The 26,478-nt window shown below is 41.4% G+C and overlaps 1 protein-coding gene across 3 annotated transcripts; it reads left to right on the top strand.

Moving 5' to 3' along the window:
* Window positions 1–4,095: 4,095 nt before the first annotated feature.
* IYD (iodotyrosine deiodinase) lies at window positions 4,096–25,469 on the top strand. Of its 3 annotated transcripts, XM_066179097.1 has the most exons (7): window positions 4,096–5,364; window positions 11,696–11,774; window positions 13,183–13,335; window positions 19,456–19,650; window positions 21,701–21,860; window positions 23,066–23,222; window positions 24,875–25,469. In XM_066179097.1, exons 3-7 carry the CDS (start codon window positions 13,221–13,223, stop codon window positions 25,055–25,057), a joined length of 810 nt encoding a protein of 269 aa, XP_066035194.1. In that variant the 5' UTR covers window positions 4,096–5,364; window positions 11,696–11,774; window positions 13,183–13,220; the 3' UTR covers window positions 25,058–25,469. The 3 variants fall into 3 exon arrangements, with proteins under 3 accessions (XP_066035194.1, XP_066035193.1, XP_066035192.1); XM_066179096.1 differs by lacking the exon at window positions 11,696–11,774; XM_066179095.1 differs by lacking the exons at window positions 4,096–5,364; window positions 11,696–11,774 and having other exon boundaries at window positions 13,040–13,335.
* The last annotated feature ends 1,009 nt before the right edge of the window (window positions 25,470–26,478 follow it).

Genomic DNA, 26,478 nt, shown 5'->3' with positions numbered 1-26,478 from the left:
TGAGTAGCCTAGAGTTGTAAGTTAAATTAAAATTATGTTTACACTCTTTTGTGTTGGTGCTCTTATTTGTAAGCCTGGGAGATGTAGTTAAGCTTGCCTCTGGTATGAAATTTTAAAATAATATTCAATTCAGACAGAATTACAAAATTGTTTGGGGAAGGAGCCAAAGAAAATGGTAGATTTGACACAGAACCCCAGAGGTGAGTCAATCCACAAAGAAAGATGTTGAAATTTCCTGTAAGAGAGTTAATTTAGTAATTTTAGAATATAACATTGGTGATGCAGACCCTGACCCAAGGTTCACCCAGCCCAGAGTGCTATTTCTGGCAGTATCCATAGGTGATAGAGACTGAGAAAGACAGGTATATGTGGTTCTTAATGTTCTCCCAGCCTTCACTTTTCTGAACTCAGAGACTTCATAGCTAGATGTGGTCCCAGGGCAGTTGCCCTCTGTGAGAATATGTCCAGCCTTCCCTTGAAGCCACAAAAACTTGTACCATCTGTAGTGCCCTTTGTCAAGGAGCTCCTGCTGCCCTTTTTGCTGTTATTTTGGCTCCTTCAAACTTCAGCTGATGACCCCCTATTGCTGGTACTGTTGGAGAAACAGACAATCAGTCTTTTTGCAGACTTTTTTGTATACCCTGAAGTCACCTCTTTCACACTGATGTGAGGACTGATGTGTCCTACCTCACTCATTTGTTCCTTCTACAGCAGTCTTCTCTACCTTTGATCTTCTGCCTTTCTCTGAACATTTGCCAGTTCTGCTATAAAGCTTTTGAGGGATTTTATTGCTCAGTTGTATATGATTCCTCTGCAAATTTTCACAGTTGGTGCTACTCCTTACTATCCTGAATAACTTAGTATTCTTGATAAGCTTTCTCACTTCACCCTTTTCTAAATTTTCCATAAATATACTGAACAGCACAGACCCCTCTTGAACTGTTGCTTACTCTTCATTGAGAAAACATTGCTACTCTGTTTCCTAACTGGGAAAAGACCTTCCATGGATGCTTGGCTTCTTCTAGTGCTTTGGAAGATGTTTTTGAAAATCAAGGCAGTCAATGTCAACCAAATTACTCTTATCTTCAGATTTGTGGATCCCTTTGCAGTTCTCCAGGGAGAGCAAGAAAGACCTACTCATTATAAAAGCCTTGCTAACTTTTTGTACTCTGATCGTCCCAAGTAGCTTGTGCTTCTGTAGTTGACCACTAATTTTTTCACTATTACAATTCCTCCCAATTGTCTTGGTTCAAAGGTCAGGCTAGTTTTCCCATATTGCTTCTGGCAACTTTTTAGGAATTGGTGTCACTTTGGCCCAGAGCCATGACTGAATGTTGCAATGTATCCTGGAGCTGAGGAGATGATCTCCAGGAGCTCAGCACTCTGCTGGAGTCCTGGCACCATCCTTGGTCAGTACACAGGACACATCACACTGCTCTCAAGTGAAAAACTGTGTGCTCAGAGAAAGAAAAAGTATTAAAGCATAGATAGGTGAGACAGGCTGGGTACTCACGTGGGAGGGAGGTGTTCAGTCCCTGCTGTGCCATGGCTAAGTCTCTCTCTGCCTTTCTCCCTGCATGTGCTGTGAGCGTAGTGGTATTTTCCCAGCTCACAGGGTTAGGGTTGGATAAGTAGACTGCAGACAGCAAGAACCTTATTTACTACTGGAATCTGTGCCATACTAGAGCCAAAAATAGGTGGGTGAGTGTACTTAGAGTAGCAGGGGAGCGTCGCTAACCTTGTGTGACAGAGCAAGGGCTAACACGCTACAAATGTGAGAGCGAGAGGGAGTGGGAAAGCCCTGGCTGAGCACAGTAGGATCAACCTCCCCTCATGGAAAAGGTGCTGGGTTCCATTGTCAAAACATTGTCTTAGGCAGGACTTTTCAAACAGGGCATTTTTTGTCTGACTTGACCCTTTGTCTGTGAGCTTCTGGGCCTTGCTTAGGATTGTAAACCCATACCTGCTGGAAGCTCTTCGTGGTCTGGAGATGAAACTGGGATGGCAGAAAGGGCCAGGCCTTGTGAAACACAGAATGGCAGGAAGGGACTGTCACAGAGCAGCATGTTGGCCACAAGTGTGCACAGAGTAGTTAAAACTGGCTGGTTTAGTTATTCCTTATGTTGCACTACACCTCTAATTTAAACTTCTGTGTGGAAATTACTTTCAGCGGGTAGTGATTTGCAGAAAAAAAATATTGTTCTACTCGGTACTATGAGAGATATCTCAGGCTGTCTGAGGCACATTGAACTGTGTGCTCTCCCTGCCTCATGCATTGTGCATTAGTCCAGCCACACCTAACAGAGTCATTTGCATGAGTAATTAACTGCCATTTCCTGCAAATCAAATTACTTGGAATTAGAATTTAAAATTACTTTCCAATTACTGAACCACACTTGCTAGTGAGAGCAATGTTTTTACTGTGCCACATTTAGAAAGGGCAGAGGCTCTTAACTCTTTCAAGAGAGCAATTATTTCTGAGAAGCACAGTGTGTCCAGGGATCCCAACCTTATTTGCTTTACACTGCTAACAACCACTGGAGCTTGTGCTGCTGTTCTCACAAGTGAGACAAATTAATTTGCTTCTTAAACTTTATGAGTAGAACAACATAAAATTTCCTTTATTAGCATCACGTTTCAAGGACAGTTGTATGGGCTCCAGTACAAAGTTGGTTTTTGTTTTTAAAGTATACAAGCAAAATTGTTCAGAGCCTTTTCATGGAAGGCTGTATAACTGTATGTGTGGATGCATATATAATTCTAAATGAAGATGTCCCTGTTATCACTTAGAGTATCAATTTAAATTGCCAATGGGAATGTTGCACTAATGTTAGAGAATAGTATTTCCTAGAAATATTCTTTGAAAATTTACAGACCCTGAATTTCCTCATGTCTTATATCTGACAGTGATCAGAAAAATTGTCTGTCTTTCTGTCTGCCTGAAACACAAATAAATAATAAAAGGGATTATGTAAAAATGATGAAGCTAGGACATCATATTTTAAAGTTGTACTGTGGGAACTTTGCCTGGCATCAATGCATTGAAGAAAATAAATGTATTCATGTTTCTTGATTCCGGCAAACCAAGCCTTGCGTGTAACTTAAATGACTTCCTGGCTATCTAGTGTGGTTTCAGAGAGTCAAAGCCTTATTATTAATGTCTGCTTGAAGAGCACAGTGCCCTGTTAACTGTTAATAGGAGTCAATGAATCCTAATTGATTCAGTGACCAGGGAATATTTGATGTTCAAGATCATAAAATATTATGAGAAAAGACATTAATTTTTGCTATCTGCTGCCTAGAAAAGGGATGGATTTAGTTAAAAGGAGTACTAGAAGTACAACTTGTTTTTTCTGTATTATATATAAAAACATAATGACATTGTGTAACTAACTTGAACTGACAAGAGCAATGAAATGTAAGGTTAAGATTCTTGCTACCTTTAATCTTGCTGAGGCTGGAAGTACTGCAGTGCACTAGGCAATAATACTACGGAAATAAAGAGAAAATTACAATTATAATTGTAAACAGGGGCATTGAAGAAGAAGAGCTTGACTCGTTTCTTAGCAGATTTATTGGCAGACTGTTAGAATAATCACAGAATAATCCCTTCTGAAACCAATAGAGGTCTCTAAATTAGCAGCAAAAAGAGAATTTGCCCTAAATTTGTTTCATCTCACCCCAAATGTCTCCTTTAATTTACCCTGTCAACTTAGGGCATGGGTTTAAGGAGGAGTGATGGCAGGAGAGGCATTTCATTGGTGCTGCCTTCTTTCTTTTGCTCAGGCCACATGGTTCTGCTCTGGGGAACCTGCAGTGCTTCCTGGAGAGCAATCATAGTACAGGAGGTGATTGCTGAAGGTGAGCTCCTCTGCCAGCACCCAGAAAACTCGGGTTAGGGTTTCACTGACTCTTATGTCAGTGAAATTATTATTATTATTACAATTATGTCCTAATTGTAAGGAACAGCAATATTTGTGCTGTTAAAGGGTGTTTGGACCTGTTATGGAGGCTAAAAAGGGACAGCTGTTATGAAGTTGGACATGGGAAAATAAAAGGAGTGGGAAGAGGTGGGGGAAGTGAGAGGAAGATGGAGCAGATGAGCAGGCTGATGGTAAACGAGCAGAGCTGTTTGCTGCCAAGCAGCTCCCAGAAGGCAACACTGGGGAAGAGAGACTTGTCTCTGTGAGGCCTGAACTTACTGCCTCCCCCTGGGCTATGGCTGAGCTTGTCAGCTTGTGTCAGCATGTTTTCAGAGTGTCCCCAGGAGGGTCTGATACAACGGTAGTGAAGAGCGCAGAAAATAAACCTTTTCTTAAGCCACCTACTGGCACAAGAAGCCCATCAGCCAGAGGGTCATGGTGATTCTAGCCTTTGTCTTCTGAAGAGAAGACTGACATACTTTCCGAGATCACAGTGATCTGCTGGAACCATTGCCATGAAAGGACCTGGTTTTGAAGGAGATGAGGATTTAGCATCATCTGAGGCAGTTTTTGCCACCATTGCCAGGATGCTGGAACAGCTGAACAGTTGCTGGATCTGTCAGTTTGGTGTCTGTTCAGAGGCTCATCACACAGTTTTGCTGGACAATTAGCTCCCTGAACCTTCTCTAATAGGAATAACGCTGGGCAGAAACCAGACAGGACAGTGCTGCACAGTATATTTGGACAGTTAAATGGTTAACAACAGAGATCCTGTTGTGATTCAGTCATGCCAGTAGCCTAATGCCAGCTTCTGTCCTCATCTGACACTTTCATGCTGCTCAGAAGGAACCGCTGGGGAAATATGCTTTCACAGATTGTTAGTTGTACAGGCACAGCCCTCAGAGCCTTGTATAATAAGGCATTGGCTGAGGAAGGGGAAATAACCAAGTGCTGGTCACATACCACCTCTATTTTTGCTATCAGCACAACCTCAAAGGCAGCTGATTCTGGGTGGGAAGTAAAGCTTCTCAGAGGTCACCTCAATTAACATCAGGGCTTGGACAGGGGCTCCGCCTGGTTTCATAGATAAAGCTTTGCTGCTTTTTCATTTACTGAGACGAACCTGACTAAAATGAGCAATTGGCTTCTCATGCTGCAAAAAGCCACTGACAAAGCTCTAAAGCAGGATCTTTTGCATACGTGTGTACCTGCTGGCAAAGCACAGGATGACAGACTACCTCACAGTTAGCAGGGTCAGGATGAATCTGTAGTGCAGACAAAGCAGTATATAGGTCCTAATTGTTTTCTATTTTGGAGTGACATCACACTGAAAGCAAACAGTTGCAGTAAATACTGAAAAATTAGCTTATTTATCCTTTTGGACACAGAAGATGCTCCAGTATTGATTAACTGTAATGGACTGGAGGCCACTGATTGCAAGGTAAGACATGATTGATCACTGGTGGGAAGACACTTGGTATTGGGGCAGCATCTTGGCAACCTTTAAAAGAGCATCAGCCACGCGTGCACAGCTGTCCCAAGCTGAACTCCATGTGCAGTGAATAGGGACTGTGTTGCTGCTGCAAGATTATCTGGGAGCATCAGGCAGGGCAGAAGTCTGTTTTGTAATTGTATTGGTGACAATGAAAGGTGAGGGTAAGGATGCTGGCAGAATGCCTGGATCTCTGAGTTCACTTATTTATGGTGCACGTTGTATTTTCTAGAAATACCCATTCATAAGTTTTTAAGTAAAGTAACCTCTGTGGAGTCTGAATTTCTTCTTCCTCATACCAATGACAACAGTCATAATATATCTGTGATGTGAAGAGTTTCACAGTGGGTTTTACCTGTGTAGTTCGTCTCATCTTTTCAATGAAGTTAGATCCCAAAGATCCAGAGGAAAATTTCAGATAAGCCCATTTCCAAGCTCTGTATGCATAAATCAGATCTAAGCCCACTGGAAGAAACTACATGCCAAGTTCACTGGCTGGTAGAATAGCAAACTTCAAGAAATTTGATTGTCCCACACAGTTGTATTTTTCAAACAGTCCAGTAATATCCAGTTTCAATTTCAGAGAGCAATTGTCCATAAAGAAGTGTTAGCTGAGTAAAGTGAATTGTTTGAATAGTGCTGGGATTTTAAACTGTCATTGTGAGAAAGGCTGCTTTTTTTTCTGGACCAGCCAGGGGAAGCTGCAGCTTCTTTCTCTAGGAGGAAAGATGGTGAATATTAATCACCCCTTCGCAAACTGTCAGGTGGCGGATTGCAACCCAACAGAAGTGATTTGCTGATTATCTGATGTGACAGGTTAATAAACAAATATTTACACACAGGGTAAAAGTAACAGTAGAGTTGGGCAAGAGATCTGCATCTCCTGAACTCTTAGGTCAGTGATTTGTGTGGGAAAAATGTTTTCCTTTCTGGGCTTGGCGAAAAGGGTGGAAATATCTTTGTCAGGAAATAGCATTTAAACTCTCTGTGTGCTTGGGATTTCTCTCTGAAAAGATCATTCGAGAAAAGAACAATATTGGCAATTCTGGGTTCTTTGGCTGACTTTCCAGCCTCAGGACTGCTGTGGCACATGCTGACCTGACCACCCAGCTATCCCACCCTCCCTGGACACCAAAATATTTGACATAACCAGACACTCTAAAAATGTCTCCTACGGTGTCTGATGTCTCTGTGGTCTACCTGAGAGCTGAGTCAGCATATGTGCTGTTCTGGACTTTGTGCATTGCCCGGTCATTTACTTCCCAGCTTCCCTTCATAAGCAACAAGTGCTGGAGCAAGGGAGAGGGAAATACTGTACAACATCATCCTTGATGCAGGTGAACCAGAGTCCCAGTGACAGCTGATCTTTGGCCACTGATTCTACTGTGGGAAGGGAAGAAGGTTTTGCTTGGAGGTAATTCCAGGGGGCTGCAAACTCCCCTTAGGGAGATGCTCTGTGTTAGGCTGAGTGAGGAGCCTATGTGGCAACTCCACCATCCAAGCCAACTCAGTAGGCAGCAAGGTGTGACTCCTGTGAAGGACAGCAGCTGGAGAGGGTAGAGCTAATGATGGACAGATCCACCTTAATGATGAAAGGAGGCTGTGGATGCCCTTGGCAGTAAGGACAGGGCTTCAGACTTGTGATAGATTTCTTCAGGGGGCTAGGTGATGAAACTCATTCAAAGCATGTAAAGAAGAAAAAAATTCAAAACAAGCAACCCACAAAAAACCTGAACCCTTTGAACATTGCTATTTATGATTACATAGGAATTCAAGGCTTCCTTCATGTTCATAGCTAGAAACTGTTTTCCTAGATAAAGTTTTAGAGGCTTAGATATAATCAGCTAAGGAACTCTTCAAATAAGCTAAGCTGTGTTTTGATTTGGTGCAAATAAGAAGTGAAGTAATAGGAATAGCTATTCCTGGAACAGCTGAAGCTTTGAAATGCTGATTTAAAATGCTCCATGCTGCCATTCAGCTATCCTTTCATAGCAGTATGGAACGAAAGACAGTTTTCCTCTCCGTGAACATACAAAAAGAAGGATATATTAGCAACTGGAAATAAAAATCCAGCTCTAAAAAATAGGGCCAAATAATTTTTGTCCTCTTTTACTTTTTACTTTATATTTTTATTTTATTTTTTCTGTATTTCTTCTTAGCATCCAAAAGACAATAGCAATGTTTCTTACATCAGCTACAAAGGACATCCAGTTATCATTTCTCTACTGCTGTTTCCTCACTTGACATCATGATCTGAAAAGTCTGATCATGTGGGGCATGACTATAAATTTGCTCTAAACACTCATTCTCCTGCATTGTGAGCTGACAGGGGAGATCTGGGATGATGCCTGTGCTGCAGTCAGAAGCCCAGGCAGAGCCGGTATGGGCTCTGTGACCCTGGAGATGAAGGCTAGGGAGCTGCAGCTGCAGGGGTGCCAGCATGAGGAGCTGTAAGAGTCTTTGCCCAGGTCTTGGGTAAGCCTTTGGCATGGTGATGACTGTGTTGGCTCTGATAATGGAGCTGCTTTAGGTCTACCTATGTAATGCTTCAGCCCCACACCTTGGGCAGTATGGCCATATGGAATCTGCCTTTTGGATTTCTGTCTCTTCATTCTGTCCCTGCCTTCCCCTCTTTGGCCCACTATGCAGATAATGTTTGCTGTGATATTTTATCTAAAAGAGGCTCTTCTCAGCCTGCTGGCCATTGGGAGGAGACCATTGCTACCCCTCCTTCCTGTTCCCTAGACACTCTATTCTGAAGAGGTTTTAACAGTCTCTATTAGGCTGTGTGCTCCCATGGGGCCATTCAGAAATGGTCTTTACCTTTCCCCATCAGCTGGTATCATAGGTAACTCACAAAATAAAACAGATTTGAACATAGCCTATCATGAGTCTGCACCTAAAAGTGATTGTGGAAAAATAATATTTTTGTCTTTATTTTGGCCCAGTGTGGGACAAATATCTTCCAAGGTCTGTGTTATCTGCAGACCCTTGGTGGTTTCTTTTTAAGTTCAATGATGGTTTTGGGATCTTTTTTTAGAGTTTTAGTGAGTTTCTGAAAACTCAGCCATGCAGCTTTACTTCAGTGAGTAGCACTACTAATGTCCACCAGATTCCAGCCATGTGGAAACTCACTCCTACAGCTTCATGATGGTAACATTGGTACAGCAACAGCAAATTTCTTGTTTTGTTATTAATCTGGGGACAAATTAGTCTCTGGGTTAAATTTAAGTTTTTTTCTGAAATCGGAAATATTTTTAGGAGCACTAGTTGTCCTGTTGAGCACAACTAATGGTTTATCTGATAAGACAGATCCTAATAAATGGATTATTCTATTTAGAAAGATACTAGTGAATCATGTCTATAGTTAGGTTCTTTCTTCTGCCTCTAATACATAAACACAGGGAGTTTGCAAGTGAAGAGTGCTATACTGAGGACAAATGGAAAGAATTGCTCTGTTGCATGGTGCTCTGTTGTCTTGTTCTTTCGTTGCTAAGGGATGTAATTCTATTACCCACTGTACTGTTAGATTTCAAAAGGGTAGTTCATAAGCACTAATAACATTTGTGGCAATCTGAGCTAAGTTAATGAAAAAGATAATCAAATCTAATGCTCCAGGGCAAGATATCTGATATCTCCAGGGGTCATAAAGAGATCATACAGCTGTCTTGGGGCAAGGGATGGTTGTATGTGAGTGCAAGAAGAGGCAAGAGGCAGCAGAAAAGTGAGGGTCACCTTGCTCAGAAGCATCATATGCTGGTCACTGGCAGAGGCAGGAGGGGATTGCTAGATAAGTCACAGAGATGGAGACGCTTATAAAGCTAATGATATTTTTAGTAATGCTGATACCTAATAGATAAGTTTCAGCTGATCCCAGGCATTTGTCTCAATGTGTTGATTGGGAAATTGGATTAAGTAGTTCATGCATGGTTCTGCCTTGCCCATAGCAGGCATATACTGACTTGGGAGCTGACCAAGTATGGCACTGAAATAGCCTTTGGAATTCTTTTGTAAACACAAGCTTCAGTGTGAAACTCACTTCTGAAGCAAATGTACTTTATTGTGTCTCTAGACAATACCCAGTGGTGACTTTTTCTTGCTTCTAACTATAAACACAGATTTTTTTATGGACCCTTTCATCACCACATATTGGTATATCACTTGAGGGTCCAAACAGAGGCTTTGTATTTCTTGTAGGTGTGTAACTGATAATGTTCAGCAAAGGACACTTGCAACGGGAATTGTAGCTAGCACCCAAACCCATGTTTTCTCACACAGACTTGTGCTGTATTTATTGCAAGCACATCCTTCATCTTACTCTTCATTTCCGTATGTTCACTGTGAGCGTGGTGCCCATGGGTGATCGTTCTGTGGCTGTCCCACCATAGGTCTGTCCACTACTGGCATTTGCTCATCACACGTTTTCACCTGGAAGAAAAAAAACAAAGGGCTATATTTGATATTAAAGTACATTTTTTTTTTCTTTCAGAGGAAACAACAGCTATCCTCAGAATTTCTTAGGAAATATTAAAGAAAGTATTTTGGGACCAGAAGCTTTTAGTATGATGGTCTGTACCTTTTAGGAGTGCTGTCTTTCATGCAGTAATAGTGGAGTACTTTGATGTTCTCAATTGTTGTATATCTATCAACATTTTCTAACTTCTTTCCATGTTTGTCAGAAAAGCTCCATGAATTTCTAGGAGTAAGGTCATTCGTAAAGTTTCTCCTGACTTTTTGAGACTCAAAAAACCCCCAAAAAATTCAGCTGCTAGTCTTTAGGGTTTACTGTAGAACAGAAGAAATAATTGTAATAAATTTTCTTGAATTTGTCATGATAATATTAATCACATTTATATAAAGCTTGGATTGGAAAAAAAAAATCTAACAGAAAAACTGATTGAAATCTACGGTACAAAAATTAACTGCTTCCACTCACCCTTTCCCACAGTTCCTCAAGACATCACCATGTTTCTGTTTTAAGTGTCTACAATATAGAGCTGTTTAAACTAACTCAGCTTTTAATTAAACAAGGTAGGCTGGGGTTTCTGTGGGGTTGAAGTTCAACCTAAAAATTTTCAATATGTAACACCAAATGGATTTTGCTTAAGTTAATACCAAAGGGACTTTTATTTAACTTCCTTTCTTTCTTTCTCTGTTCTACAAAAGAAAAATTAATATCACCTCTAAGGTAGTCAAAGTTATTCTGGAACAGTGAGCTATTACAAAGTTTCCAGCATTGCAAATAGAGGTAGTTATTTTAAACAACATCATTCACCCTTCTATGTTGCTTCTCTCTTTCAGCACAGACCTGTCTCTTCATAGGATGAATTCTCAGCTGCAAATCATCCAGATCCTAATTTATGTGTGTGTGAATATTCAAGGTTAATATATTCCCTGTGGGAGAAACAGCCAGTGTCATTCAGACCACATTCTGTTTTCCTCTCTTGTTACAGAGTAGGCTGTTGAAAATGTGTTTGATGAAATTGCATGTTCCTTCTCTAGTCTCATGAATTAATTTAATGTTTCTAATTGGGATTAGGTAAAGTACCTCTCCCCATGACTGGACAGCCAGCAGGTGGGACAAATGAGTTTAAATATCTACTCTAAATCAAAGAGAGGAAGGATACATTTACATATTTTCTTTTTTCCGCATATGACAACTGTTTCTATTCCTATGGAGTGTACTGGTTTGGCGGCTTTTTATATGTGCACCCCAAATCAATGGCCCAAGCACATGTCACAAATGACTGGAGAGCAGGAAAGACAAGATTCATGGCTTGGATTTTCAAGCAAATTGTCCTCTTAGTCAGAGGCAGATGGAAGTTTATTGACAACTTTGAAGTATTGGATTAGATTCGGAACCTAAGCACAGCTTTTTCATGTCCTCATTATTACATCTCTGGTGGTTTTATGCAGTCCTTTGGCTGATTCTGGGGCCACCCTTCTTACACAGATCCCAAATATTGCGTATAAGGACTGGTACCTACAGGAACTGTGGGCCTGTATGTCAGAGTAGGATGAAGTGCAGGAGAAGTAAAGTATTTATTCTGTATCTGAGCTGGGCAGCTGAGAAAGTCCAGCCTTGAGTACAAGCTTTGAGGCAGTTTCATTTTGCCTCTAAGCATGTCTGGACAATATGTGCACAGCTGTGCAATTTGCTTGATCTTGCCCTCTTAACACAAGGAGCTTGTATCAAAAGAGGATACATGTCTGGACTGTCAGCCAGACTATCATTGTGTGTGGCCTGCCAGTGTGGTCACACATTCCTCTTCTTGTGCAGCAACCTCGTCTTCATTCTGGGCTTCCCAACGCAGACCAGTCCTCAGGGCAGCTGGCAGTACCTGCCGGAGCATTGGAAGGTAGGGAGCCCTTAGGGTGACTGTCCATAGGGACCAGCTCTGCAAAACTGCTGGGGTGAGGGGCATGAGTGGTAGGGTATGGACCGAGAAGCTGTCAGAATGGAACCTATGCATACTCCCGATTCTCTCTCCCCTTTGTGTCCTGGTTTTCATGTTGAGGGAAGGGGACTGCAGTGACACCCTGTAGGTGCCAGCTGCAGCACTGATGTGCCCTGGGGATCACCATCTCCTGGTGTGGCTACACTCACAACTGCTCCCACTTACCTTGGGGGGGCTTATTCAAATTCCGATTATCTTGCCATGGATGCAGGGATATCAGAAATGGCCACGTATGGCATGAGATAAGGTTTGGCAAGGATGGTGCTCAGCAGGTGCTCAGAAGAGCTGATGGACACTGGTGGTGCAGGTGGTGCACTCCTGCACCCTGCTCTCCAGCACAGCCCTCAGCACCTGCTGCCACCTGACATTTTATTATCCAGTGTGTCCCAACAGCCCCAGATAAAGACAGCAAATCAGTGTTGCTGTGTTGTTTCAGTTCTCAAGCAGCTGACTGAGGTAAAAATGGGTTAAGCATTTAGACATTGACCATTATTGGATTATACCAGGATCCTATCAGTTTTTAATCTTTGATAAGATGCTGAAACGTGGCTTTTAAAGTCACTGCAGCCCTCACATATTTTCTTACTTTGATTCTTTGAATTCTTCTTGTCAGTTCCCCCAGAATAATCAGAATGAAAATAGGGGTCTGTGAATTGTCTCACTCATGCTTTATACAGAGGCAATACTGCCCCTTTACTTATCTGTTCTATTGACCCGTTGACACAGCTGAGGGTGGTGCTGCAAACTGATTTGCAATTGGTGATATTCTGAATTGCTGGGATACATGTAAAATGCTAATTTTGTGAGTTAGACATTGAAGAGGTACCATTAGTTTTTAAAAGTCATATTCCCACTTGGCTCTTCTCATAATGACTGTTACAATGAAGATTACTGGGATGACCATAACCATAAAGAGAAGTCTTTTGCTTTAGTCTGGAGTTTGAAAAGACCTTGGGGTTTTTAAATTTACTTTACACTGGACAGCATTTAGGTGTATGGTCAGTGCCTCTGCTTGCTGTTTATGAGATGTTTCTTCTCAGAAAATATATAAACCTGGGTCTGGAGTTTTTTTAACTGCAGAAGCTGTTTATTAACATCAGGAGACTGTCACAGATAAGACTGTGGGGGCGGTGTCTGAAAAGTAGAAGCAAGATAGGGTGGAGGACTGAACCTTGAGTCCACCCCTTTTTGCTCACTGCTTTGCTGCTCTTCCCTCTTTAGCCTCTCCTTTTTCTTGAGAAACTACTGAACTTGGATGAAAGACTACACATTTCCATAGCCATGGCACTCTTTTCTTCCCTCACACCAGTATTTATAGCCATTATATGTGTTTTGATTGGGGTAATAATGAAGAAGACGAATGGAGAGAAGGAAAAACGTGACACGAAAAGCAAGCATCCATCTCGCCCATGGGTAGACGAAGATTTAAAAGATGGCACTGACCATCCCTTAGAAGAAGAAGGTAAGAAAAATCTTATCCCAAACACTTTAGTTGTTTGAATATAATCTGTTGATATGAATAAAGGAGGTGCAATCTTCTGGACTTTTCCACAGTGACAGCAATGCTCAGCACTACACTGCTGCTGTGCCCTGAGCTTGTCAGCTCCCAGGAAGGAGGCAGTCCTCATGTCATGTCACTGTTGGTGTAAGTCTCTATTTCCTCCAGACCCCACAGAACAGAGTGCAAAAGAAAAATATATATAAAATATATTCTCAGAGACTCCTGTCTGTTCCTCTGTACAGCAGATCTCAGACCTATGAGGGGACTCTATGGACAGTGTAAGGAAAGAGAGGAGATCCTGCTGAATTCCCCACAGTCTCTTCTCAGGCCTTATTAGTGTGAGCAAAGGGAAGACCTGAGCAGAGTGTTTCTTCCTGCAAGTCATCCCACTTTATCACTCAGTGCAATATTTTGGTCTCAGCACAGCTAAAAAGTTGGAAATGGGTTTATTACTGTTTTTACAAAGGTCCTCCATTTGTGGCTTCTGAGAATATCAATGACAGATTTGTTGGAAGCTGTGTTGATCAAATACTTAAGAACAAAATGTGGTGTTGGTGATAATCTGGTCACTCAGCTGCATATTTGAACCTGTACAAAAAAGCCTTTATTTTCATTAGCTTTTTCTGATTCACAGCTTGGTTAAAAGTCTAAGCACAAAATGTACCCCTCCTTCTTTTTACTTCCTAACTATCCTCCATAAACTCACTTTATTTCTTTGTGAAATAGAAATATACAGAGTTCTGTTCCTATCAATTTTTTAAAGTTGTAGTTAATGCAGCTCTTTTTTTTTTTTTTCTTTTTTATCCCTTAAGCTGGTCTCAAAGGCTTTTTGAGGGGTCTCTCTGAGTTATTTTTTCCCCATAATGACATTTTCCCTCAGTCTGCTTCTAGGAATCTTAAAACTTACAGCATTCTTCTCCACATAGACATATTTCTAAGAACCATTATAGCTCTTTTCTTAGTGTTCAGTGTACTTTGAGTAGGTGTTATCAGTTTCTGAAAATAGTTGATACCAGGAAGGGTTTAAACCCTGTTGACTATTTTCCAAATATATAAAATTTCTTTACAAATCAGTTCACGTGCTGTATCCTCCTTTGTTCAATGCAAAATACATTCTATATAAAATTATCCCATAATTTGTTTGTCACTAATAGCTTACTGCTTCAGTTAAATTGCTGCAAATTAGAATTCCTGTGGGTAGTTCAAATGATAATCTATGAAATATCATCTTTGACTATAGCTGTTTCTATCAGTTAAAAAATTTAGATCATCTACATAAACAAACCTATTAGCTCTTACCAAGGAGCCTCACTGCCACAGCTCCATACATAAAATTTTAGTCTTTTATGTGTTAATTGCTTTCCCTGCTATTCAGGTGCTGAATTCAAAACTGTACTAGTTTAAAATTGCTTGCAAAAAATTTAGACAGGTAGACATGTTGGTACTGTTGCTAAGTTTTATTTGCTTTCAAATAAAACCTTTCTCAATATACTGTGTCATCCAATATTAAATTTTCTTGCTATTTTGCTTTTAGTAACAAATAATGATCTTTCCCTTAATGGTGTGTGATTCAAACCAAATTCTTCGTAAAACAGTCGTGTATTTTATCTCAAGAAATATTAAAATAATTTCATCATTCATAGGGAAATTTTTCTTTAGCAGAGGAAAACCCAGCCTAAGTGAGAAGAGTGGCAAGGAGGAGAAGAGTTAGTAAGGATCTGCTACTTTGCTAAACCCTTAATTGAGGATCAAAATGTGTTAACCTTGTCAGTGTTAAAATTTGCACTGACTGCACTAGAAGCTGAAATGGAAGCATGGATGTAAAAAGATTTTTTTAATAGTAAAGAATACTTTACCTGCTGTGTAAATTCTGCTATTTTATTAATGTTTCTTACTTTATCAGACAAGCTCAGTTCTACTTAAATGTCTCAGGCCAGCTTGTGCTTAAAGATTAAGTTCCTCTGAAGAGAATTTGAGTTAGGTAACATGAAACATTCTTAAGGCCTTGTCTAAAGCTAGAATCTAGGGCTGCCCCACGTGAACAAGCTGAATTTTCAACAGCCCCCTGAATAGGAAGAGGCAGCTGAAGACCAAGTCTTTTGATTCATGTCCCTGAGCAAACCAAGGTCTATTTGCTGAGAGAGTGAAGCACTCTGCTAGAAAAACAGACAGGCACTGACCTTACCTGTAGCCCCACGAGCCTTCCCTGAAGTGGAACCCTCAGGGGTGTTTCCCATGAGAAGGACATACCTTTGAGCAGCAGAGCATTCAGTCTAAGTGGCTGAACTGCTTGGGCAGACTCACTAGGGTCACTTATAGGCAATGAAGGGTAGAATAGTGAGGGCCGAGTCCTCCTGAACTTGTCTCTGTTGTGCTTTCCATAGCTGAAGAGATGGATGTTTCTCGGAGCAGCCTGAAACCCAGTCCTTTTATTAAGTGCAAAGCACTCAGTCCATTTGTTTAATGCTTTAACTGGCAGTACTTCAGATTTGTTTGCATGCCCATCTATCCTGTAGCTTTTTTCTTCATTTATAAGATCCAGAATGAGAGATTGTTGTGCTGTGGATTGGCAAGAGCACTGATGATACACTGTACTTAAAGACTACAAAGCAATACACAAAGTCCCAAATGTTCCAATTCTTCTGAAAATGCACTGCTGGTTGCTTGTGATACTCCTTATAACAAACCTGTCCCACTTAAAAGCATTTCTCCTCCACCCATTTTCAAAGACTTCCCATATCTTAATAATACTACTACTGACATAGATGAGGCAGTAGCAATTTAAACCTTCTTTTCAATGACACTTCATGTTTTGTATCATTTAGGAACACAGGACTTAGATGGACACAATGCATTACCATGTGTATCTCCCAGCTGCTGCAGATACATCCAGCCTTTGTCACCAGCTGAATGAACATGAAAACTGGACTTCTGTGACCCCTTTTCTTTAACCTTGCTGAAAGGCTGGTCCAGAATTTCGTACTGTGGGTTAAGAACCCTCCTCTACCTTTCTGTCTACCCAAACGTATTTAATACTACTGTATACATATTTAATCTATTCCATCCTCTTGATTTTATTTTTTTAAAGGATTCTCTTCCAGCCCTGGTATATACGCTCCTGTGGTTTAGGGATAGCAACCAGATTACCTCTCAGCTTTCCTTTTACTAGGTTTTCTCTTTATTTATCAGCCACTCTGTTTCTCTTAAGATTGTAAGAAACCTTCTGCAACCGTATTCCGGTTGAGGTAATTTTCACAATATTTTGGTGCTGGGTTCTTTCTTCCAGGGTCTGTGCCTCTCCAACTTGCTACTTCTTTTCTTAGAATCCTTGACCCACTCTTGAGTTTTCCAGGATCAGCCTGCTTACCACTATTTATAGCCCACTAGTAGGGTAGTCCATCTCTTTTAGTTCCCTATTAGTCACACTCGGTTCAGGGCTGGATTCACTACCAGGATTCCTGCAGTGGCCCATTTTGCAGCAGTCTGCCATTAATCAGACAAAGAATCCACAGGGTCAGTTTACCCAGCATTTAAGACCAAAGATGGGAAAACTTTCTTTACATGCATTTAATTTTTTTCTTATGCATGTCTTTACACTGGAAAAGAGAATTAGAGAGAAAATGTATGCTTAGGAAGCAATTCCCTAGAGAAGAAACTTGTTTGAAGAGCAAATGCAGTAGTCTTGACTGGCGTTTCTCAAGGATCAGTCTCAGGACCAATTGTTAATATTAACTAGTGGTGTTTGCATAAAACCAAGGAGAGTAAAAGTGAAATATCTTAATGACATGCAACTGGAAGCCAGTGATACAGAGAAGTGTCAGTGTAGGTAAAATAAGTGGCCAACAGAAGGGAAATGACAACTTGTTCTCAGTATGAGTTTTTAATTAAGAACTCACGCTTCAAACTGAGGTAAAATTTATTACATGATTTGCAGGCTGATTATAACCTCCCATATGGACTGCTGAGAAGAACATAATCATCATCCTAAAATGTATCCAGAGAGGAATTTCTGATAGAGATAGAAAAATAGTACTTTTAAAATGTGATTCCATTCAGGATGTCTGAGCCAAAACCATTCCAGATATACTTAAAAAGCAGGAAGCTTGATGACTACTGTAAATGGGCAACAGAATTGATGGCAGTCGAGAATGTGGCTAACAAAGCAATAGACTTGCTAGCAGGCTGTCTGTTGTCCATCAAGTGGTGGAATACAAAGAGATAAAAACAAGACACTTGTGGTATTGTATAACGTGACCATACAAACAGGAGTATGTCTAAACACAGCAATTAGAGATATGGAGAGCATGCACTAAACAGATGGTGCTGATAATGATTTAAAGTTAGCATATGGGTAATGTTAACTGCTAAGAAAGAATGGTAGACACATGATGGAAGAGAATATATAATAGATTAATTTATTTAAAAAAAAATAAATTTGCCAGGACAGTTTTGGTTTTGTGTGTCAGTTCCTGGCGCTTCTTGTTTTTCTGCTTCAGCCAGTATTCCCATGTCGAGTGTTTTGAGGTTTTCCATTCTGATTAGCCATCTCACCTATGTTGAAAATCATTGAAAGTACAAGTCCTTTTACACCTTATTAAGTTGAACTATCTTGACCAAACAGCATCTTCACTTCTCTTCTACTTTCATGGGAAAACCCCCCCACAACACAAAACAAGCAAGCACACATCACTGTCTTACTGGGTGTAAGCCACAAAGGGAATTGTCATTATCACATTATCAAGAGGAACCCTTTTACTTTTGAGGGTGCAAGATGATCACAAAAATTATTTTTACAAGGGCTCACTGCTTTCCATTAACCTGGAGCCAGGTCCTTGCAGACTATGACCAAGAGTGCTTAACACAGGCATGAAATGCTAAACAAAACAAATTTTCAGGGTGAATTCTTTGTACACAAAATGAAATGTGTGTTGTTTGGGGACCAGAACCATTCCATTTAGGTTCAATTTATGAAACTGGATTTATTTCCCTCCTTTGCAAAGCTGAACTGCACTTGTGAATATTTCACTGCTTTTAAAATGAACAAAAAAGCAGCCTGGTCTCTAAGGCAACTGCATACTACTAAAACACAGACGTAATTGCTGTTTGAATTTGTGCTGGAGATTGCTATGATTCGGGAATAATAGCCTAATAGCAACAGAAAAAGAACTGGAATATTTTTTCCTGACTCAGCTCTCTGTAGGAGATTGCTCAATACTATGGACTAGTCAAAATGTAGCATTTAAATGGCTTTAAATTCCACATCATAGCTGCAAAAAAATGCTATCTGTGCTGATTCTAGGAATATGGGGGAGAAAGAGGCCTCAGAGTCAACAAAAGATTCATTTTGTGATATAAACAGATTTCAGTGAAATGTAGAATAATTTTGAGTTCTTAAATTAAAGGCAATAAACAATATCCTACATTTGATATGTTGCTATCCTAAGTGTAGATGCCTGAAATCCATTTTCTCTTATACGGAAAGTATCAGAAAACCGAAGAGCTTAACCACAAAGTCACATTTCTGCAGCGCCAAAGCTTGCAGTGCTTCTGCTATGAAACATGAATATGGAAGAAGTTGACATTCAGCTCTTCAGAGGAAATTTTACACATATTGGTAGTTAAGCTCTCTCCTTAACTTCAGTGATTTAATTGATTTTTTCCTTATTAAACATCTCAGGAAGGAACACACAGGTTCACGTTTACTTGCAGAGAAAAGTGGGCTGGAAGCCTGTCCACATTTTCAATGCTGTTTCAGTTTGTAACCCATTTTTACAGGCAGGCTTGCAGGCTGAAGTGGAGAAGGCAATGACTTCTTTGTGGATCACACTTGCTAGAGCCAGCCAGGACCCTCCTGCCTCTTAGTATTCAAACAAAGTGTTTATTCAGTAGCCGGAGCTGGGGATCAAGGAGTTGTGTCAACTGGAACTTTAGACTTTGCCTTACCAGTGGTGTAGAAGTGCAGCATGTGCCAGTGCAGGACAAGGTGCATTACGGTGTGAATGCCAAGGATATCAACAGCATCCTCCAGCAAAAAAAAAAAAGAAAAAAAAAAAATCCCTAACCACTTGTATTTTCTTGCAGAGGGTGAGGAAGAGTGGCAAGGACTTGAAGAAAATGTTGCCCATGTCCCCTTCACTGGCGAGCGCTACTCTGAGGCTGAAATGATTAAAAGGTCACAGACATTCTATGAGCTTCTAAATAAGAGGCGATCTGTCAGGTTTCTCAGTGATGAGCCAGTCCCCAGGGAGGTTATCGATAATGTCATCAGAACAGCGGGTAGGTATTGAGTGGTTCAAGGTCTGGGAAAAAAAAAAGGATCAGTATTGCTGTTCAACTGTGTAACTGTGAAAAGGTGGTGTGGGAAAGCCAAGGGAACTGGAATTTTGCTCATGGTTTTCCTAGATTCACCTGTAGCTGGAATGAATTAGCACCCATTGACTGATTGGAAATTACTCAGTTTGAACAACTGTATGTCAGAAACTGGTTTGGAGTACTCCCAATTCCTCTGTATTTGCAGTTCACTCATAAGGGAAGAAGAGCATTTCAACAGCATGAAACAAATTACTGCATTTTCAACCTTTAAAAGATGTTATTTAAAATTAAATTTGTGTTGCTTATCGAGACATCTTTCAAATAGAAATATTGAAGTATTTTCTTGAAAATGTCAAGCCACATGTACTCCACATGCTTTAAAACTTAATGCATTATGATGATATTTATCATGTGTGGGTTTTGTTTTTTAGGGTCCCCCCACAAACAAATAGATTAAATTGTCTCAGCCATGCAAAATATTTCAGTTGACATAAATGGTTGGTGCTAAATAAAGGGAAAGAATTTCAGTCTAGAACAAAAAACCTTTTCCAGTCCTTCCAATAGTAGTACCAGACCCCTGTTGCATATGACTGGAGAGTTATGCTGAAGACCCTAATAGATGTTATTTGACTGAATGTCAGAAATTGATTATCTTTGTGGTTGTTGAGAATTTATGTGTTTCAAATCATTACTGTCAAGTCCTGACCTAATCTCATCTCTGCTTTAGTAACATTGAATTCAGCCAGGAGTGGTTTTGACCCTCATGATTTCTCTTATTCTATGAGCCAGCTGCTACTACTATAGAAAATATTCCCAAGCTGCCCTAGAGAAAAGTTCAGTAGCCTTTAGCAGGGTTGATAATCTAAAGAATCTCCACATTTGAGGTGCATTATTTTCCCTTTAAAAACTGCAAGCAGCTTTGTTACTGCACTGTAACGAGTCTCCATCTCCCTCTAATTAACTAGGAGTCATTAAAACACTGAGCATGTTTTGGCAAATGCAGCAAAGCAAACAAGCCTGGCGTGCAGATGAAGTACTCAGTAACCCTGAAAGCTTTGGGCTGTGTGGAGAAAAAGAAAACAAAGGGAAGCATGAATGCCATCAGTTTTTACCCACACCTGAGGAGAGGCAAGGTTCACAGTATAAAAACATTTTCACATATCAAGAGAATTCAAACTGCTTATTCAGTTTTTCTTGAACTAAAATCAGTCCTTAGTATTGCATGCATTCAAATTCTTCAAATATTTTTAAATGTGTATGAGGGACCAGAGAGATCTAAGCAGCCTTCTTAATCTATATATCTGAGAACCCGTGCAGATATATATTTTTCAGCTTCTGGCTTTTAACCTCTAGGCAGTTAAAATATTTCTCCAGTGGTGTTGGTGGCAAGCAAGTACAAATTTAATACATGCACACCTATAAACACCAGCTGTCTTGTTGGGACAACAAACTCAAACCTGTATGCTCTATGGCAGATGTCTTCTGTTGTACAGCTCCTCATCTTTGTCAGCCAGTGACAGGTTCCTGCAGGGGGTCACTTAGCCTTGTTTTCCTGAAAGCCATTATTTTCACCCTATAGCTAAAACCACTTGTCAGAGTTGATTGTGTATTCAGACAGAGCTCTGCTTTTGGTACAACACTTTGTAATAACATTACTGCGTTCATATATATACAACACTTTGTAATAACATTACTGTGTTCATATATATTGCACCATATTACTGCCTCATCATAAGAACCACCAGAAAAGCAATATTTTACAACTCCTTAACACTGGCTTCCTGTAAGATGGCAGTATGAATGGACTAATCTCTATTCTTCAATGGGATTTCACATTCTTTGAGAAAAAAATGAACAGGATTGTCTGCCAGAACTTAGTCCTTTTCTTCCCATCTCATCTATTCGCTTTCCCATTGCTCAGCTGGTCAGTCTGAAAGCTCACAAGGAAGAGCTGACACCTCTCACTGCCCACCCTCCTTCCTGGATTTTTACTTTTCCCTGTTCTTGTACGAAGGTACTTCACCTAGTGGAGCACACACTGAGCCCTGGACCTTTGTGGTAGTGCAAGATCCGAATTTAAAACATAAGATTCGTGAAATTGTAGAAGAAGAGGAGGAAATCAACTACAAAAAGAGGATGGGAGACAGATGGGTTAATGACCTGAAAAGATTGAGGTATGAAAAGTCAATTACCTAAGGGGTGTGAAGAGAGCTGTTGTTTCAGTGTAGGAAAGACTCCTATAATTTTCTATTTCTTCCTCCCTCTCACTTTTAACATTTTTCTAAAATCCATGTTGGGAAACAAAAACTTATAAATATGTGTAGAATTGTGCCTTGGTGACTGGTTCATAAAACTGCTTCCAGTAAAAGGGATTACATGCTCTCTGTTTTGAAAGTTTTCCAAGCACTTGGCTCCATCATATTTTTTTTCCAATGTAACCTCTGCGTCTGAAACTCCTGTCCCAGATTTTTTCTGCTGTTTGCCAAACAGTCCAGCTCCCAAAGTCACTGGAAGCTTTGCTACCAACTGAGGAAGCCCCAAGGCCTGTCCCTATCCAAGTGCTGAATTATGCAATATTTAATTGTTCCAAATGCCCTCCGAAGTCAGACTGACTTGCTTAACTTCACACAATGGGAAGATGTCTACTGAGTCCTGGCTTGTCAAGTGGAGCCTGTGCACAAAGCTTTGTTGGGTTGACTTGCCCTACTTGTTTAATAATGTTACTGTTTTTCAGGTGCTCAGGTGCTATGCAAATTTATGTGCTATGCAAACAACTAAATGCCAGCAGTTCCTATGTTTTGAATGAGAACAGTAGAAAGCACTCATTTTCTTGTCTAAATCCTATATCATGATTGTCATTTAAGAAATTGGGAACCAAATGAATTGTAACAAGGATGAAACCCAGGAACAGGATAACACTTTTTGCCATTGGCATATATTTAGGCTTAGACCTTAGACAAAAATGTTTTGAACTTTTCTGACAGCAGTCTTCCCTGCAATGACAAAAAAGTTGGCACTGCTGGCAACAGGCAAATCTGCAAAATTCCAGGAATTAAGTAATCTCAAAGGCAAATGCTCATGGGGCTAGTTCATAGATAAGAGGTCAAGAACTATCTCTTATTTGTATGCAATTCCACTCTTCAGAGTAAGCACTTCAGCCCCTCAGCCAATTCTGTTAAAATTGAGAACTCCGTTCAAGCTTTTTTTTTCTTTCTGAAATGTTTCTATTTAAGATGATAATCCTTTGCAGTAAATGTTCTAGGGTTTAGTCTACTGCTATAATTGTCATGTACCTTTAGTGCCCCTTTGCAGACAGTAAATGTAACTTACAGGAAAGTGAGAAGGTTGCAAAATAAATGTCTTAAACATTCTTTTGCAGAACAAATTGGATCAAAGAGTACTTGGACACTGCTCCGTATTTGATCCTCATTTTCAAGCAGGTATATGGGCGGCTTCCAAATGGCAAAAAGAAGACCCACTACTACAATGAAATCAGTGTTTCCATTGCCTGTGGTATCCTGCTTGCTGCACTGCAGGTACGTTGACAGAACCAACATACTGTGAGTCAATATATTAGTTTGGATTATGTACCAAGACTGTTCTGCTCAAATAAGGGAGGAACCTAGTTTAGATTTCAACATTTTCAGTCTCCTGGATCACTCCAATTCCTGGCAATATGTCTTAGTTTTGAGTTTTAAAGTTATTCTTCACAGGTCTACATCTGAGAAGGTGATTCCTATCCTCAGTGCTGGTTAATAGGAAGAAAAATATAATGTAGCTTCCAGAGTTGTCACTCTTCTCTCGGCACAGGCTTCAGCCCCTGTGGTTCCTGCCTTATGCTAACAGGGCTGACAGGCTCTTCAGACTACCCAAGCACGACTGTGTGGTGCTACAGTGGCCCCTTCTTTTCAGTAATCCCTATAAAACAACTTGACTCCAAACCATTTTAGTATACAGTGCTGAAAAGAAAAATCAGGGGCATATTCCAGAGAACAGGCTGTACTATTTCAATCAGTCTTTCCAAGGCATTTCTGAGAGTGAACTGATCTCTAAAGCTCAGCATGTTTGACACCTGCCGGTTAGATTTTCTCAGTGGTTTCTCAGTGCTAGGTTCTGCTTCTTGTATCTGATGTACTCACACAAGTGTTAAATAGAGAAGCTATTCTCATAGTTAACCTGGCCTGTCAGCAAGCTAACAGCAAGGTGCCTCCTCTTATATTAGGCCAATTTCCTACCAGGCACTGCAATTTCTCCTCCATTCTGTTTTGAATGACACTTTCTTTCGTGCATTGCTGCTGCTCAGGCACCATTCAGCACCATCACTATTAGCTCTTCTCCTCTTGAGAAGATCATAGAGATCACTTAACTTGACAGGTGCATTTCCTAGGCACCTCTCCCTGGCTGATTTGTACCTCAAAGCCTCCCAAAATGGTTGAACTGTGTAGACAGACTGAAATTCACGTGTGCAGCTCTCAGGAAGCGACTCAGATGTGTGGTCATACCTCAGATGATGTCAGCTCTTTATTATTTGCCCAGATTTTGTAGGGATTTTGAATGAGAGGAAGAGTGATACATAGACCTATTTTGGGATTCTGATGTAATCTATAACAATGGCCACTGTGAGAGATGCCAACAGATTCCTGTGACAGGTCCCTGCAAGGTACAGCTCTTGAGGAGAAACTCAAGTGTTCACAAGGCTGTAAAGGCATCTTCCTGCCAGCTGTATGGAGGCAAGAACAGAAACTCTGTATGAGCCAGATCATAGAATCGTGGAATAGTTTGGTTTGGAATGGATGTTTCAAGATTATCTAGTCCAACAACCAGCACCATGGGATGACAATCCAATCATATCCCCACAGCTGCCTCTCAGCTTCCCTGTGGCCATGGATTCCCCATCACACTGAGCACGGCAGGCAGGCTCTGGCTTTGAGCAGCACTCATGGCAGGCAGACTGTGCAAGTTGCTGTGGTGGAGAAATGCTCTACTTCTCTGTAAGCAGAGCAGGCATCTTTTATGGTGCCACTGAGGCTGTTAGTAAATCAGGTACTCTGAAGCCTGCAGCAGGTGTGAGAGAGAGCAGCATTTCCAGACTGGCTGACAGAAGGACGTGTACAGGTGTGGTGTGAACAACTACTACAAGTAAAGAGCACAGGCCTGTGTCTCACTGTCGCTGTCTGTCTCGCTGCAGAACGCGGGGCTGTACACAGTGACCTCCACGCCCCTGAACTGCGGCCCCCAGCTCCGGTTGCTGCTCCAGCGCCCAGCAAATGAGAAGCTGCTGCTGCTGCTCCCTGTTGGCTATCCCAAGAAAGACGCCACTGTGCCTGCGCTGACACGGAAGCCGCTGGAAGACATCATGGTGGTCATGTGAGCCCAGTTCCAGGAGGAAGGAGAGCATCTCTGCTGACAGCTGAAGTTGTCACTGCTGTTTCTGTGCAGCATCTCGCCTATGTCGCCTTTGCTCTGGCTGTTTAAACCTCTATTTCTTTTAGTGCTGGTAATCTACTGACAGCAGTGAGCAGTCAGGCACTGTGCCTTGGACAGCTGCCGTTACCTATCTGACCAGGGCATTGTTCCAGGTGATATGTACAGTGGTAATTAAACTACTTTCATCACTTGATTTTTCTCATGCATTGTTGGGACGAATCTCTTCTCGAACTAGAATACATATTTCCTTATACTTTTGTGATTGCCATTACACGGTTATTTTAACTTAGGGATTTTTATGAAGGTTGTATTAAAAGATACAAAGAGGTCAAACTGAGCTGTTCTATCTTGTTCAGTGTGTGCTGTTAAAATGCCCCTTCCCCTTTCCCGTGTTCAGCTGTGTGTAGAAAGATGCTATTTTCCTCCTACATGGCAGGATTTCTCTACTCGACTGATCTCAAAAACTTTCTGTACACCAGGCTTTCTTAAACTATTGCAGCTACGAGTGCCTTAGTTTGGGGGAAATTTAGTAGGAACAAGGCATACAAGTAAATTGCTTGTTACCATTTATTTATACCCGTTCCAGGCACAGTTAGATCATGTGGTACCTATCAGTAGCCCCACAGTACTTTGCTGCTTCCACTGGAAGCAGCGCAGAGGGAAATACTATTCTGGTTATCCTGTTCATACCCACAGCTATACCAGTTTAACAGCCTGAAATTGAACCTGCTTTGGAGACCCTGACACGTGACAGGAGCTTTCATGTCAGCCCCAGTCAAGCACTGGGGAGCGGCGCTCTGGAAGGGCTGGCGCTGCCGGTGTCCGGGCGGGCAGAGCCCCCTCGTGGGGCCGCGGCTCCCGCCGGCTCCGCCAGCAGCGAGAGGGGAAACGCTGGGAGAGACGCGTCCTTCCTGCAGGGCTCTCTGTTCTCGCAAACACGTCCCCACCCTGATCTCTGCTGCTTCCAACGTCAGGCACGTTCAGCCAAATTGGCTTCAGCCGTCCTTGAGGGCTGAGATGTTGGAGAGCACTGCCGCAGGACGGGACGTGGGGGTCCTGGTCCAAGGCATGCTGAACCTGAGCCAGCAGCGCCCTGGCAGCCAGGAGGGCCAACCCTGTCCTGGGGGGCATCAGGCACAGCATGGCCAGCCGGGCAAGGGAGGGGATTGTCCTCTGCTCTGCACTGGAGCGGCCTCACCTCCAGTGCTGGGGACAGTTTTGGGTATCACAGTACATGGCATAAAGTTGTTAGAGAGCCTCCAAAGGAGGAGCAACAAAGATGGCTAAGGAAAGACCCAAGGGAATGGCCTGAAGTTGTGTCAGGGAGGTTTAGGTTGGTATTAGAAAAGGGTTCTTCACCTAGAG

This window comes from Chamaea fasciata, unplaced genomic scaffold, assembly GCF_029207755.1.
Source record: "Chamaea fasciata isolate MVZ Bird 193981 ecotype frontalis unplaced genomic scaffold, bChaFas1.0.hap1 SCAF_3, whole genome shotgun sequence".
Lineage (NCBI taxonomy): Eukaryota > Metazoa > Chordata > Aves > Passeriformes > Sylviidae > Chamaea > Chamaea fasciata.
The sequence above is the reverse complement of the archived record's forward strand: the minus strand, read 5'-3'. Positions and strand labels throughout refer to the sequence as shown.